The 17,011-nt window shown below is 40.9% G+C and overlaps 1 protein-coding gene across 1 annotated transcript in view; it reads right to left on the bottom strand.

Annotated features, from left to right (window-relative positions):
• COL4A1 (collagen, type IV, alpha 1) overlaps positions 1–6,406 on the bottom strand; it is a gene marked incomplete at its 5' end in the record, with an annotated part of 50,933 nt that extends 44,527 nt beyond the window's left edge. The window contains 10 exon segments of the mRNA XM_010152169.1: positions 225–266; positions 802–837; positions 1,860–1,922; positions 2,035–2,118; positions 4,060–4,086; positions 4,232–4,285; positions 4,391–4,443; positions 4,549–4,597; positions 6,183–6,227; positions 6,317–6,406. Of these exon segments, the coding sequence (XP_010150471.1) occupies positions 225–266; positions 802–837; positions 1,860–1,922; positions 2,035–2,118; positions 4,060–4,086; positions 4,232–4,285; positions 4,391–4,443; positions 4,549–4,597; positions 6,183–6,227; positions 6,317–6,406 (543 nt within the window).
• Between the last annotated feature and the right edge of the window lie 10,605 nt (positions 6,407–17,011).

The following is a 17,011-nucleotide window of genomic DNA, read 5'->3' as shown; positions in this document are numbered from 1 at the left end:
GATAATGACCTAAATTAATGTCAGGTATAACATCATCATGAACAAAGTGTACCCGCTCACCACTTTTGTTCATTTAGGTGTCAGTTACAGATTTACTCCAAGTCTTCCAAAAACTACAATGCTGACTTTCTTCATAGGTCAGTTCCAACAGTTTGGTTATTTAGAACAAAGTATCATGAGGATTTCTGACAGTTGTTCTCTAGAAGTTTGCAAAAGAGACTTACCTTTTCACCTTTGGGACCCTGAAAGCCCAAGCCCATGTAGCCCTGAAAATATAAATCACATATACATAGTCAATTTTTATCAGCAGGGCATGCATGCATACACACACATGTACGAAGGTATTTGTACATGGCAAAAATTAATAGAGGATAAAAAAGACAGAGTATGTCTTTTAAATGCACGCATGAAACAAATAAATAATTATGTCAACCTCCTTGCTGTTAAGTCCTGTATCACAGCAATTAGTGAAAAAAATAGCATGAAATTCATCAGATAATTTTATTATTGGTATGCTTGCTTCAACATTTTATTGAAAATTTTGACATTTTTAGATGAGTTCAAATAAACCTAGAATGTTGTAATAACTACTGATTTGATCAGGTGAGATAACAGATCTAAACAAATTGGAAAAGAAGAGGCATTAAAAAAATCTCTTTACTGTGCTCATTAAGACATAAAATTAGAACCCAAAGTGTAAAATCCCCCACTCCTTTAGGACAGTTAATTTCCAGATTTTTTGGAATCTGGTTTGTCAAATAAATAAACAAACAGACTTAATCTGTAGAAAGAGAGTGTTACCTTCTCGCCTGGGAGTCCTGGTGGCCCTGGGGGACCCTACAAGACAGCACACTTTAGCATATGTATATAGTACACTGGGAGGAACAATGCCGTATTCTATAAAGACAGCGAAAATGAAAATCTTTTAATTGAACCAAGATGTAAAGTCTTTTTCTGTTACTGTGTAACTCATGATTTAGAATAAATAATAAAACCAAACAGAATCTGTCTAAGATATCTCATCAGAACTTGTCTTGCAGTTAAGAGTGTTGGATGTTATCAGCAACTAGACAAGCGACAATCAGAAAAAGACTATGGTACTGCACTTTGAAATAACTTTATTGCAGACATATTTGCAGTATTGCATGCTAAATATGAGTCCCCACCTTTCTTTCATTAAGAATGTTCTTTTTCACAGCAGCAAGTGCAAATCCTGACTAAACTGTACAACCATTTGGCTTTACATCACTTTCAGTTTTCTTCAGAAGGGCAAGAAAGCTCACACAGCTCAGTTCAATAGCCAGAAACACTGGGTGGTCTTTTGCTAGAAGGAAATAACCTATCCCTGCTAGTGTTACCTGCATCCAGTACAGGAAGAGAAGATATTACATATCTGTTAAGACCTGTCAAAATTTCAAATAGCTGAAATGCCTTCAGCATTTGGCAATTACCATAATGACATGGTTGATGTCCTGCTTTCCACAGTACTACTTACTGTGGCTGCTCATAAGAACAACCTCAGAAAACAGTTTGATTTAGATCTGGATGCTAGGTTTGCGGCTTACTTTCTATAAATTAAGGGGGGAAAGAGGGAAATGGAGGAATAACTATTAAAACCCTTCCCCCACAAAAATACCCTCCAAAGCTGCAAGAAGAGAACTGTAGGAGCATCTGCTATTGAAAATCTATGTTATTCAGTCATTCCTGCCATGGTAGACTCCAAGAGGATAAACATGAAGCCTGGAACCACCAGTTGTCTTACCCAAATCCCAGCACACACCAGTTATACACACCTTGTAGAACTGTCCTATAACAAGGCTCTATAAATAAAGTGCAAATCACCATGAGAGGAAACTTACTGGTTCTCCTGGAGGCCCCTGTGGCCCCATTGGTCCCTGAAACCCTGGAGTTCCAGGTGGACCCTACGAAAAAGTAAAATGGCATAGTTAAGAAGGGGTATTTATTTGGCATTTTCATGATACTGACATAATTTTAACTGAAACTCATTGCTATTCAAACATCATTTACACTTACAGGTAGTCCAGGTTGGCCAGGAAAGCCTTTATCACCTTTTAGCACACTAGGAGGTAAAAGACCAATGACTTCACCTGGATCTCCCTATAGTAAGAAAAGAGAAAGAATAATACTTGAACATCCATTAAAATATATTCAAAACCACTAATATTGAGATGAGAAAAAAGTTTGAGCTATGCAAAGTTTTGAATTGTTTGGAAAACTGACTTAAAAAATGTCACTTTATTTAATTCAGCTGAAACATAGCAAGAGATATAAAAGTTAAGTCCTTAATTTCCAAATATCCTTCAAAGCCATCTGAAGAGATTCCAGTACCAAATTTTCCTTCATACTCTTATTTTCTATAATGTAATGGGTAATCACAAAGATTTTCCCACCAAATGTATCACTACTACAGTGTCACCACATAATTGGAGCATCTGACCTGGCTGCTAAGAGAAGTGGGAACCTGCACTGGGTTGGCGTGGCCAGGTTTTGGTAGCAGGGGGCTACAGGGGTGGCTTCTGTGAGACACTGGTAAAAGCCTCCCCTATGTCCAACAGAGCCAATGCCAGCTGGCTCCAAGATGGACCCACCGCTGGTCAAGGCCAAGCCCATCAGCGACGGTGGTAGTGCCTCTGGGATAATGTGTTTAAGTAGGGAGAAAAAAAAGCTGCACAACTGCAGCCCGAAAGAGGAGTGAAAATATGTGAGAGAGAGAACTCTGCAGACACCCAGGTCAGTGAAGAAGGAGGGACAGGAGATGCTCCAGGAGCCAGAGCAGAGAATCAGGAGCAAAGATGAGCTCAGGAAGAAGGGAGGGGCAGGGGGAAGGTGTTTTTAAGATTTAGTTTTCATTATCTTACTCTTATTTGATTAGTAATAAATTAAATTAATATTTCCCCAAGCTGAGTCTGTTTTTCCTGTGACCGTAAGTGGTGAGTGATCCCTCTCTGTCCTCGTCCCAACCCACGGGCCTTTCCTTATATTTTCTCACCCCTGCCCAGATAAGGAGGGGAGTGATAGAGCAGCTTTGGTGGGACCCTGGCATCCAGACAGGGTCAACCTACCACATAACCTCACAACCTCTTTTTCTGTTTGTGATCTTCAGTCTTACATTTAATTTTGACATAAAAGGCATTCGTGGCATCCTTTTGCTTCAAAAATGAAGCCATTATGTCTTACTTTAGAAAACTATTCTGATCGTCATCTCTCTCTTTGTGTCTCTTTTTTTGACAGCAGAAGATCCTGTCTTTCCGGTGATTTTATACAAAGTTGCAGTACTGTAAGCAATTTTATTTCAGGAGTTGTGTACCTGTGCATACATGCCTGGGGAAGAACATTCAAGTACTTTGGCGTTCATAGACTAAGTCAGTTCTTCCCGCGTGACAGAAAGCAAAAACGGCATTTTACAACTTCAGGTAGTCATGTCATTACAAACCTGAGATTACATTTAGACTTACACTTAGCTTATAGTTCCAAGTTATATCCGTTCATTTTAAAGAGCAAAAACTCTCTGTTGGCATTCCATATTTCACTGTCCAGCTCACAAAATACACTCAGATACCCAGTTAATCAGTTAATTGTTTTTTCTTTATGAAAACTGTTTAGTATGTGCTGGATACACATTGTGGGCTATATGACCTTCTTCTACAAACATTATCTAGGTGAAACTATTTAGATAAACGAAATGCCAATATCAAAACAAATGTTTGAATCATAAACCTGTCTAAATCTTTACGCACAACTGGGTGGCCACCAGACCATTTATAGGTAATTAAAGACATGTACCACTTTTTTCTGTTATAATCCATGTAATACTTACACTTTTAAGACCCGTGTGGAACAACACATATGTTCAACTGATATGAAATGGAGGTTGCCCCACTGCCTTTATTTAGTGGGACTGCAGAACAGAGTATGAAGTGAAACATGCCAGTACAAATTAAGTCCTTAAGTAAGGACTGCTAATGTTAGACGGTGTAGAGTTCACCCTAATCTTTATTGTTAGATGCAGGATATGAGCATGCTTAGAGTAAAATGTACCTTCATTCCAGGAGGTCCTGGGGGTCCCTGTGAAAAAAGACATATTTGATTTTATTATTCCTCAGTATTGTGTATTTTAAATCTCATACACTGCATGATTTCATATAGTTCTATTTGCATTTAAGAATCAGGCTTGAATTAAGTGAATCAAGCAGGGAAGAAAACTACTTACTATGCTCCCAGTCAGTCCTGGTAAACCTGGGGGACCTACTGGACCTCTTTCACCCTAAGGGGAACAGAGAAATCGGTTTTGTTTAGGGAACACACATACACTTGAGGGAAGTTCTTATTTCAACACAGACATGCTGTTATAAACATATGGAAATGTCACCTTTGTGCCATTACACCCTGGAATTCCAGGTGGACCAGGAGGGCCATTTTTTCCTACATGAAGAGAAAGTAAAGAATTTAGCAGTATTAGCAATAATCCAGGTTAGATGTCACAATTAAAACTTTGATGTTCTTTGTAAAAATACATATACTTCATACATACAGGAAGGCCTGGGTTTCCTGGAAAGCCTGATGCTCCTGGGGGGCCCTGCAGTCAACAAAAACATATTGAATTTAGGAAACTGAGATGACAATCTCACAAAATGACAATCTGCAGCCCAAGTTGCATCTCTAATGGTGACAGTCAAAAAAACAGTAACATTTTTTTTTAAACTTGCTTAATAAAATAGCTGTAATCTTAAAAATCTCTCAAAAATGTCATCTCAGTAACCAATCACCGAAAGCAACATTTTATATTTCTTTAGCTTTTTAAGCAGCGATATGAATTTCTTTCAACAGGAATTGGACCAGAGCCTAATGCAGAAGTAAAAAGGAATGCAGAGGTTCTGTCTTCTCACAACCATCATTCCAAACATGAAATTCACTGTGGGCAGCTCTTCATAGTAGAAGATCATGGTAACACACTGTGAAGTTTCTCCTCCATCTGTCATCATCCACATCAATGTATCAACTTCATCTTTATCATCAAAAAAACCTACTGGGTTGAAATAACTCTTTCTCCTTGAACAGCTTTCCAGTGTAATGAATCAGGAGTTTGGCTTGGCACATCATTTTCATCCTACCAGCTTAGTTATTCATGCAGTATTTCCTAATACATGTATTGTGAAGCAGAAAAGATGTATGAGAATCCTGCAGTTCAGACAGTATATTTGCATCACCCAAAACTTTATCAATGCTAAAATACAGCCTATCTGCACTGTAGCATACAAACACATTTGCCAGGAGATGGCAGTTTACATTAACACTCAGGATACTCCAGGGTATCATGAACATCACAGAATGAAATGAGGATTTCTCAGTCTAGCAGAATATTCCCTGTAATAGCTCAAAACCTGCAGTTGATTCAGTAAATTCTATGTGCCTCAGCAACTGCAAATGGAGAACAAAACTGAGACAGCGTTTTGAAAATCTGTGGACAAGAGGGTGTAGCTGAAAATGTATGGATCATTACTGGTCAAGTCATATGAATTCTCTTTCATCATTACATTATGGAATGTGAAAATCCTTAGAATGAGCTTGGCACCTCACAAAATCCCCAAAATCATGGCCCTGGCTAATATAATGTGCTAAAATAAGTGTTATGTGCCACATTAAACAGAAATGACAACAGGAAGGTTACAGGCATATTTAGAGCCTCTACTAGCAAAGTCAAGAGATCTTTGTCCCTGGATTTAATTTGGCCCTGCATCCTTTACACATTTTTAACGTGTATGTGCTCATGGGTGTGTCAGCTTCTCTGCTGGAGTGCTTCCTGGAGGTTAGATAGCGAACATAAAGGAGAATTTTGCATGAGGTAATTAGGTTGGTTCATATTCAAGTTGGAAAAAGTCTCTTGGTATGTCAGAAAGATATCAAAGGCATATTAAAACCAGTGCAGTTGATGCAGTTCTAAGTACCAGGTGAAAATGCAAATGGACATAGGCACTGACTGCCCAATGAAGAAAGAACTTCAAAGGCAAAAGCAAGAATTTTGAAATTATTGTGCAGTACAAGGGGATATCATTGACTAACTCAAAAAAATTACTAACCCTGTCTTGCACTTGATGGCAGCCATAGACAGTTAAAGACATACAAACCCACAGACGTCAGAATTGCAAAACGTCAGAACTCACTCTTGTTCCCTTTGTTCCTGGCAGCCCTGGTTCTCCAGTATCACCCTGCAAAGGAAAAGAGATAGCTTTGTCTTTCCAAGGGACAACAATTTAGGGAAATATGAGTGTTTTAAATATGGAAGTTGAGTTCTTACCTTAAGCCCTGGTGGGCCAGGAGGACCTTCAGGTCCTTGCATTCCAGGAAACCCAATCACACCCTGTAGTCCCGGCAAGCCTCTTTCTCCCTGTGAAAGAAGAAAACCCATTAGCAAGAAAACAGATTGAAGCTGCTTCTTCACGCAACCCACATATCCCATTTCTGTTAGGTTGTAAGAAGCTACATGTGACACCGAACAATTCATATTGGTGTTTGAAAGAAGGATTATAAACAAGTATTTCTGGTTGGCAGAAGGTGCGTGTGGTGTAAAATCACTCTTAGAATTCCAACCAAACCCTTTTTCTGTCTCCCTTGATAGCATTGTTCATAGCATGCTTATACCCCTGGGATCAGGAAGGTCACTTTCCCTCTTATTAAAGACCTATCTGTATTTCGACAGAGATACTGCTAAATCTTGGTAGAAAATTTAACACTCCAAATCAGCATTTAAATTGCTGAAAAACACAAATATCACTGTTCAATCACTACTGTATAAATGGTCAATACCACTCGTCTCCTTGTACATCATTCACAACAGCAGATTTTGGAGCCCAGGCTTGCCACTTGGTCGTGAGTTTCAGGGTGGTTCTGAGACAGAGATCTTCCCCAAAAGCTGAGCACACAGACTGTGTGTGTCATCCTTTAGGTTCTTCTTCCATGCTGCAGGGGACATCGGTGTTTTCTGTGCTGTCCCTCTCCCTACAACCCCAAATCCATTTGAATCAGATACATCTAGAGGCAGAAAATCCATCCACTCTCTTGATCAATACTGTAGTGATGACATTTTCACTATACTTGGACTCCCAGTGAAAACAAGAGGAACACTGTCTCTATAAAGGCTGCAAAATATACACATAGGAGAAAGGGAAAAATAATGATGCATGTCCAAGACTGAAAACAGCAAATCAAGCAAATCAAAAGCCAAACGTTCCACAAAGGAAGTAACCAGACTTGTCCTTTCAAGGTGTGCTGTGAAACAGGGAGCAACCCTTCACATTGTCCAAAAATTAAGAGAATATTTGTAACAAATAAAACATTAGTGAGCAACTGCAAAAAGGAAAAGGTATATAATTTTGGACAACTAAAAACCATGGCACCTGTTTTAGAAACTCCAAACACAGACCAATTTTCAAAGGATACCAAAAATAAAATAAAGAAGGTTCAAAACACACAAAAGGAAGCTACTCAAAGATTTCCGTATTTTCAGCAAAACAGTGAGAGATGAGACTAATAATTCAAAAATTACTTAATATTTGGATTTTAGAATGGTGGATAGCAAGAAACGTTTCTCCTGTTTGCTCAGGACAAAGATTCCCAGCAATATTCTGGTAACTGGCAGGGGTCAGCTGAGGACTGAGCACACAAGAGAAGAACAGCTGAGCTTGGAATGCTCGCTCTTCAAGCAGGTAAAACAGGCATCTTGCAAGGAAAGGGTTATGATACGCAGGCAAAGGAAAATGAGTGATGACCCATGGGCATAGTTACAGCTTCTGAAGATGAGAAGAGTTGGAAGATTTATGGAGTTACTGGGTTGATGTTGGGTTGTAGCTCCTTGGGTGGAATTTTGTTAAGAAGATGAAGAGAAAAAGGAGAAGAGAGGTGACTGCAGGTAAGAAGAGCAGGGCTGAGGAGGAAGGAGGGGAAAAACTATGACTGAGATGGTAAGAGTATGAGAAAGTGAGATCAAAATAACACTCATTTATTAGAATTTCCTGCCAGGAAAAATTCTCCTGACCCTCCTCTCCTTCCTCCCATGAAAATAATTTTTTTCAATAAAATGGTACTTTATGAGGCAAACAAAGAGTTTTTCCTTGAAGTGACAAAATAGCATGAACTCCTCTATTTACTCAGTGTTCTTCATCGTGGTTTGAGAATACAGTTCACTAGTTACCCAAATCCCAGGCAGCATGTTAGACCACAAACACAGCAAAACAAAGCAAACAGCTGAACAGCTGAAGAAATATATTTCTAGGTCAGCTGTAAGAGGTACAAAGTCCATGTTCTAAAGTAATTTAAATTGTTTTGAAAAATATTTAAAGGAAGAATGTATCAGGATCCAGATCTCTGAATAAATGTTGAAGTAATTATCCTAAGAACTGAAGGCTATCTGAAATGTTGAACAGATTACTGAGGTTCTTAAACCCATACTTTGGCTAGCTAACTAGCACCGCAGGAACAAGTGTACTTCTACAAAATCAGATGCTGCGTCACTTCAGACCAGGATTTCACACTGAACCCTGGGCATTTGCTCTCATGAGCTGGACTGGAGGTGGACTAAGGAGGGTCAAGACACTCAAGTATACAGACCAGGGGTTTCCATTGCTGAAGGAAAAGCACAATGTGCAAATGAGAAGAAAACAAGATAATTTTGACACCCACAGAGAAATACGAGTCATGTGTAACCCAGCTAATACTTTAAGCACTCAGGAGTTCTGTCCATCTGATGATTTCAATACACTCTGAACCACTGCACCCTGCAACCCAGGGAAATAGTCTTTCCTCCATTCTTAAGGAAAGATGAAACTGAGGTTTACAGATTTTCACTTAGTCTAAGGCTCCCTTAAGACTGTTCTGGCACTGTAAAAGGGCCTTAACATGACTGTATATCACTCGATTAAGGTAATGACCATTTCAGCTTGCGAAGGTTAACCCAAGGCTTGAAATAAATAAAAACTTGGGCTTCCAAGGCAACTATAGTCAATTTTCTCAAGGCTGCCTTCAACCTCCCAGGCTGCCCTGTAAGACATAGCTGCTGCAGGAGCAGAGCTGAGACCCTAGAGTCACTTAGAGCAAAGATACATCCAGGTTTCCATAGAAACATTGTATTTTACTGACTTCAACTCTCAGGCCAACAAGAAAAATAACTGGCCATTTGTCCAGGACTTCTGGACATCCAGTTGAGCTACTGGCTGTCCCAAGGCCTGGAAAGTGTAACTCCTGAGCATGTGGAGGGCTGTACCGTCCCAAACACTCCAAACTCATGGTTTCTTATACTGGAACTGAGCTCACCTTTTTACTTGTGATTTGTCAGAGGGAATCAAGGAAACGTAAAGGTGGCTGCGGGTGTGAGAGCTTCCAGATTCCTCTCTGCATGCAACCTGCCACCTTGGCCACTTACTGTAACAGAGAAGCATGAACTTACACACTGCTTACACCTCTCCCTCTACTCTGCCTTCCCATCTGATTTTACTGTAAAGTAAGTTTGGGGTAAGTAGTCCAAAGGAAGTATTGGGTAAGTAATCCAAACTCATGCACTCTCAGGGTATGCAGTTAATGGGACCTTACACCTCCATGCCATCCACGAAAATGCAGAGAAGTCAAGACAACCTATTTCACCAAGACCGAGTAACAGACCTAGGGGTGTCTCATGGGTTCCAGTCCCCTTCTTTAGTCCTGGTATGAGATTGTCTCTTTGTATAACAGTCTTAGAAGACTAGTGTGCCAAAACTTGTAAGGAAAGAAGCAGCACTAATGAACAACGGTCTGACTTCAATACTCTTGCTCCAGTTAGTCTCAACTACCACCATGAGATGTTTTTTTTGGCATGAGTGAAACTACACTAAATTACACTACATTCAATCAGTCTCAAAGTAGCTACACTGAACAAGAGAGTACAGGAACTCTAAGATCTAGAAGCTGTAAAGTCATGTGAATGCAGGGCTCCATGTGTCCTAATGTCATGGGGTAGATTAGCCTGCAGGGATCGCTGGGGGTAGTAACATTTGTACTGCTGCTTTCCTACCCAAAGTGGCTTATTTGGAACTTCAAGCCCAGATGAAGCTACTGCTTATTACATTGCGCAGCACAGACATAAGCATGTCCTGAAGATGCCTTGCACTGCAAGGAAATACTTGAGCAGCATCCTTTCCCTCCTTGCCTGCCCAGTTCCTTTCTTCACTCGATGTTACAGCCAAACAGCTCAGAAGCTAGTGTGCGCATTACATTTATGCTGCAACTCATTAAGCATCCACACTACATAAATTGGCAAGCACCAGATCACCGCTGCTACCCCACTTATTTTTCACTCAGCAGTGAGATTTCTAGCTGTGATGCATGAAGAGCACGAGACTCTGACTGCAAGGGCTACGTATTGTTCAAGTTCCAATATTCACAGCTGCAAAATCTTGGCAAGTAATATTCAAAGAGCTTCTGCTTCTTACAAATCAATTCATAAGACTCAAAAATTAAAACAGATGTAACCAAGTCATCTGTACCTCTGCTGATTCAATGCAGGCTGTCAGAAAGCACAAAGGAGAATTCATTACTCAGCTCACAAATATGAATATTCTGCCACTCAGCTGCTGAAAATGCGGAGGTGCTACGTAAAACGACAGCAAGTGCTCAGCCGCTGTTGCACTCATTTAATACGCAACATGCCTGGGTTAGTCCAGCTTTTGCGAAATGCATCCAAATGCCATTGCATTAGATAGTTCAATTTAAAAAGCAATCGAGTGAACTTCTAAACAGAGGTGAACCTGTTAAGAGCATAACGGCCTGGGCTGATTATTTCTTCTGGCACCCACCCTTCCAAATTAGCCATGAAATGCTGTTTGACACATGACACAACTGCAGATTGCTAAACAAGAGAGTCACAAGATGTAAGTAGTTTCAGAAGATTCAGATGTAATAAATTAAGTGCTGAGGGGGAGGAAATAATCCCCACTCTATTATAAATTATTTCCCTTATTATTTTGTCCAGGGACTGCTGGACTGGGAGATTTTAGACTTGAGAGCCTGGTAACAAGGATATAAATCAACTGTTTCCAGAAGTGCAAGCTCACAGGGTGTCTGGGCCCATACGAATGTGATGTTCTCAGGCTCTCCAGAGACTCAGGCACATGGTGAATAACTACGTGCAGATCTTCCCAAAGCCATTTGAAAGACACTTCGTTTGCTTCTGCCAGCAATCATCCCGTAGCTGAGACGGTAGGACAGACGGATGCCCGCCCTTCAGCCGGAAAGGCATAAAACTTAGTCTGTGGCAGAGACATCAAAACGTAGCTGAGCTGATCTACCCAGTGAAGGTGGCCCTTCTCCTCCTTTTAAAGGAATGGTGCCACTTCACCCTTCTTTACACCAGCTGGTATGACTCCAGAGCACCAGTTCAGCTCATTAAATGTACTCGATTTTCCTTAGTGAGTGAGTGAGCTCCGGCCTCAGTGAGCTGAGGAGCTCATCAGGTGGCCAGGCAGCTGCCAAAACCAATGGAGGAGGACATAGTAATGCAGGACGCAGGGCGGAAAGGCAGTGAGAGCAGCTTCCCACAGCAGCGCAGTGGGGTTTGCTGGAGTTCATCCACTGGCGCGCCTCAGCTGTGCCTTTGTGGAAAGCGGAACTGAGCTGGGAGCCAACAAACGCCTGACCTTGCCGGAGAGCTGTCCTCAGACCAGTGTTGCTGCTGGCTCCAATGTCGTTATACGCTCAGGCTTTCTCTCTCACAAACATGCTTGCTCCTCTCTTCCCAAAAAACTCACGTTCGTTGAACTGAAACGCCAACAAGGGCACGTACGGCTAAGAAATGCGACTGCTTCAAGATGAAAATTGAGGATGCAGTTTCCGAAAGGAGAGACACAAAGCCTGACAATTCAGCATTCTTTTCTATTTGTCTCTTTATCCTCAGCCTGTTTCAAGAAACAGTCTCACACGCTGCTTTTGAAAGAGATTAGTTTGAGGACTAGGTACTGTTAACAAGAAAACCCACCCGCCAAAACATTCATCACACCTTGATGCTCCAGTGTGACCTTGTAAAAACCACAGCGACGCCCAACAGCCTTGCAATGCCCTAGGTGGTTTCTACCCAGGCTATCCCCAGCCCCGTGAGCGGGGAACGCCAGGGTCTGTATGTGTTCCTTCAGCTGATGTAACCGTCAGCACTCAAGTGAACTGGCTTCGAGGTGTTAGACCAGCAATTACGCTGCGCAGCAGGAAACACTACTGTGCCATCTGAGCCGCGCTCTCTGGTCACTGTGTTTCTCTCTCCACTCTTTTAAACAGGCGTTACACAATTGTAATTGGATCAGGGTTGCATTAGTGAAGAAGCGGAGGTGGGGAATAGCCAGTTCTTTATTAAAATAGCATTTTTAACCACCAGAGGGAGCACTGGCCCTGAATATCTTTCAGGATTAAAATAAACATGTACAAGAATTATCATCTGTTTGTCCTCAGCTGCACTTACCATTTTCAGTATTTTATTGAAAGTGTGAAGTGGATATCAGTCAAACGGAATTATTGCTATATGTTCACAGGGCAAGCGTCCTCAAATGCCCTAAGGATGCTTAACATTACAAAATTCCCACTGCACTAGAATCTATCTGTGCTACAGCTATACAATTCTGGAGCCATGGGAGTAATGAGTAATTAATTACACAAACATAACTGTGAAGACATGTAAAGAATCTGTGTAGGAGCTCTGTAAACATCTTGGCTCACCCAGAAGTTTTGGGGCTGAGCCCCTGGCAGTATGCAGAATAGAAGAGAGGGGTAGCAGAGGAGGGTGGGGGGAAGAGTCAGCAAAATCTGGATTCTCGCACTGCCAGGAAGCATCTGAGAAAGCTCACTCATGTGGAAACATAAGTCCAGCATTTTTGGCATGGCTAACAGAAGGAGTAGCCATGACAGTTGTACATCACCTGCACAGCTCCACAGTCAGGCTGGCTGTGGGCTGGATGAGTCCCCTGCACAACTTCAAGCACTCCCAGGGCTGCTCTACATACACATATGTTGACAAAGAACTACCCCAACTGCTGGGGAGGGAACAGCACTTTCTAGTCGTGCCCCTCCACCATGGTGCTAGTTCTGCGATCTTCTCCCTTGGCTCCCTCCCCAGTGACCTTCACCGGTGGGACTCCTTCGGTCCCTCAGCTAAAGCAGCTCTGAGGCTGCACTTTGAGGTGGGAATACTGAAAAGCACTACTTATGGTGCAGAAGCCAGAATCTCCATATACACGGGGCAGAAGCTGCACTCTAATCACCATGATGGCATCTCACTCATTTCTGGCCCTTCACTCACTGAAAGGATTCCTCTTCCTACCATGAAAGTAGCTGTTCCCAAGCCTCATGAATTTACAGCACTGGGGAACCTGTGCAGTTTTGATATGAAATGAACCCAAACCTCCAACAGTGAATCTATCAGTATAAAAATTTAATTAGAGATCTGTTCAGGTTTACAGTTCAGGGACTGAACTTGTGCCTCTGCCTCCTAAACATGAAAGAATGCTTAGACTGAAAGCATATTTCAGTGTCGCCTCATGGCTGCAGAAAGCATTCCTCAGGAAGCTGCTAAGTGCTTCCCAGGAGTATAAAAATAGAAATAACGATCTTCGATTATTCTTTTCTCTACATATCAGTATGCATGTGATTAGTTGGCGTGCAAGTAAGCGAGTTAGATATACAGTGTGTCTGAATTTGATCCCAATTCAACTTAGAAGCTGAATAAGAAGAAAAATAAGCTGAAGTAAAATTAACATTAAATTAAAATTGAAGTCAGTCATGGCTACAGACTCAGCCTCCATTTAATTAGTGTCAAGCAACTGGTGGATCAGCATCGTACAATTTCAGTTAAACCAGCTGTAAGTAATGGCCCCTCCCTACATAATTTAACAAGCCTTCTTCATGTAATTCCTCTTCTTGCTCAGCCCATAGTTATTCTTCATTTTGCAACTACTGTACTCATCTTTTTCAACCAAGGTACCCAAATTTTATTTTTTAGGACTTCGTGAGCCATGTACACTCTTAATCTCTCAATGTTTCCTTATGTTACATTTGTGTGGTTTTGGCTGATGTACTTTTTGTGTGATATTTAACTTCAGTGTAGATAAATTATATAGATCCAGAAGTAGCTAAGATGATGATGATAAACATATTTGTAATGACAGCAAAATATTGCTTGTTTTCCCTCTCTTAATAAAGAAAAAAAAAAAGAAAAAAACCAAGAAAAGGTCACTGAAGGTTAGTGAGGTACATGCGCCTTTCATTCATACACAAATGATACCATGCATGACTCCTTGTTTGAACACTGTATAAGCTATGAGCAGTGTACCTCAAAGAATGATTGAGGGCACGGTATATGAAGGACAGGAATATGAAGGCAAGACTAACATATAGCAGGAGCCAATAGACAGCAAGTAGACTTTATTTTCCAGCTGTGGAAGTCTACCTGCACAAAGCTTGGCGCTTGAACAAAAGGGCATGTGGTTCATTGTCTTTGTTTAAATTTTCTTGATTCTGAGGGAAAAAACGCCAACCAACCAACCTACAGAGCTAAGGGTGTTTCAGGAAGAAGTCACACAAACATTTTACCAATGGATTTGGATTTTTCCAATTTTTTTTTTTTTAAATCAGACATGGGTCAAGGAACCTCTTCCCATCAGTTAGAGCCACCCTGGAGAATAGAACAACCCCAAAGAACCACAAAGGAAGAGGACATTTGAAGGAAAAATGCATTTGCCGTGTAAAAAAAAGTAAATTCTATCACCTGGAGACAGGTTGAATCAAAAGGGTGCTATATTTCCCACCCCTTTTAATCATCTGTTGAACTCATTAGGTGTGAGTAACTCTTCCTTTGTTTTATAGCACATTGTGTTAAATCACTTCCAGTGTTGAAGGTCCAAGAATATAAGGGATAAATATGCTCCACACCCTTCCTTCTTCATTAGTGAAAATTATTTAGCATTTGTTTGCATTTTGCATTGTTTAAAGGCTCACATTTAAAGATGAAACAGCCAAAAAAGAAAAAAAAAGTTTTTAACCTTTCAGGTTTTTTTAATTTATTTTTGTTCAGATCCTGGACCTGGAATGAAATGTGACGTTACATGCAAGTTTTATTCTCTTGCCAAAGGTTTGCCACGGACATATTTACAGAAAATAATCTCTTCCATAAATAGTAAAAACATGGGCAGCTGGTCCTAGACAGTACAGACTGCAATAAAGTTCTCATAATGAAGTAGCTCATATCTTAGAGAGAACATGACAGCCACTACTATTCTAGACAGTGCTATTCTAGCTGCTTTTTTGGGTTAAGTTTGAAATGGCATTTCTAACATTTTAAACATTTTGAAAGTTGAATAGGAGTAAAATATCCTTCCACAAAATCTAGAGGACATATTCTGGTTTCTGCCTTTTTGTTATGAAAATATCATAGGATAACACTGTACCCCAAAAGCGTAAATTAGTGTTTTTTCAATGTAACCTCTAGAGTGTCTTGACTCCACCAGAAGCACTGGCAAACAGACATTACAGTATCATTTTTTATTGTACCTTCAGGATTGTTCAGCTTAAACCAATTAAGTTATCAAAGACATGATAATCATTAATAATAATGAAAACCAAATATTTTCCTTATTTTGACACTGTGGAGGATATTAGCATCGTCACTTGTCAGTGAATGCCAACCAGAAGTGAAATACAGCTTAGCAGGTGTCTTTAAGGTTTTCTTTTTGGAAAAAAAAAAAAAATCCATAAAAAGGCAGCAAGGCTGCCAGCAGGTCTGTCAGAACACATGAAACCTGTGATCTATGACTGCCACCCAGAGAGCCCACAGGGAAGTGACACAGCCATAGAATGCGGGATTCCCACGGGACAGCCCTGCCCAGCGCCACTCACGTCAGCATCACACTCATCTCCTCTGCCCTTCCTGAAAGTCGACGGTGCCCCATGAGAGGTAGGGTGCAAAGGCAGTTTTGCTATCAAAGGTTTGTATTTTGCCTACATCTGCAGTTTCATATTTCCAAGCACTTCCCTTTTTTTTTTTTTTTCCCCTGAGGTCAACAGTGTCCCTCAGTTCCCATGCCTTGGCATTGATATAAATTAATTACACTTAATACCTAGACCTTCCTAAAGAGATCCCTTTGGAGGAATTTCATGTGCTGTGTGTGTCCTTGCTGGATTTCCAGCTTCCATCTCCACACTTTCAGACAGAAATGAAGTGTGAGTTGAAGATTTGCAACCGCATCCTTAACTCACCAATCTCCTTAAAGGAGCTGCATACAGCTGGCAGCAGCACTGGCTTCTCTGTTCACTGCTCCGCTACAGGAGTCTTCAGTGTTCTTCCTTTTTTAAACCTAACTCCCGACATTGGAGTCAGAGGGCACTTCAGACACTTCCTCTGTACTAGAATCCACCTCCCCCTCCATTACTACTACTTAAACCTATTCATTTTGCAGTTCTGCAGCCTGTCAGTCTTTGCTTGGCAGTCAAGCAAACTGTTCCAACAAAACTAAGGGACATCAATCTCCTCCAAAACTCTTAGTAGTCTGCTAACTAGCCAGGAAATACTTCTGTTTCATCTGTTCAGTCAGTAACAGTGTCGAATGAGAAGCGTGAGAAGACACCTGATTTGATGCCACTGTCTGTGTCCACTCACTCAGCTCAGGACTTCAACTGCACACTGATCTGTGCCACAAGCCTTGGTGAGAACTATTTTTGTTGGCATATCAAAATATTTAAAAATGTTCCAGCTGAACTACAGTAGAAGCTGTCACATGCTTTCTGTAAGAGCTACAAAATTTATGAGTAGGTTTTGCCATTCTACTTACTCTTAAATATTCCAAGGGATAGAAACATGATTTTCCAGACAGGAGTCTAAGTTGCTTTTCCCTTGGCTTTACCTTAATTTTGCTTTTCTCCTGTTATTAAAGATAACATAGGAGAAGATTTTCCCTGTTACTGAAAGCTGATAATTATTTTCATCATTTAG

This window comes from Eurypyga helias, unplaced genomic scaffold (genome assembly GCF_000690775.1).
Source record: "Eurypyga helias isolate BGI_N326 unplaced genomic scaffold, ASM69077v1 scaffold5055, whole genome shotgun sequence".
Lineage (NCBI taxonomy): Eukaryota > Metazoa > Chordata > Aves > Eurypygiformes > Eurypygidae > Eurypyga > Eurypyga helias.
Note: the sequence above shows the minus strand (reverse complement) of the source record. Positions and strands in the feature narration are given on the sequence as shown.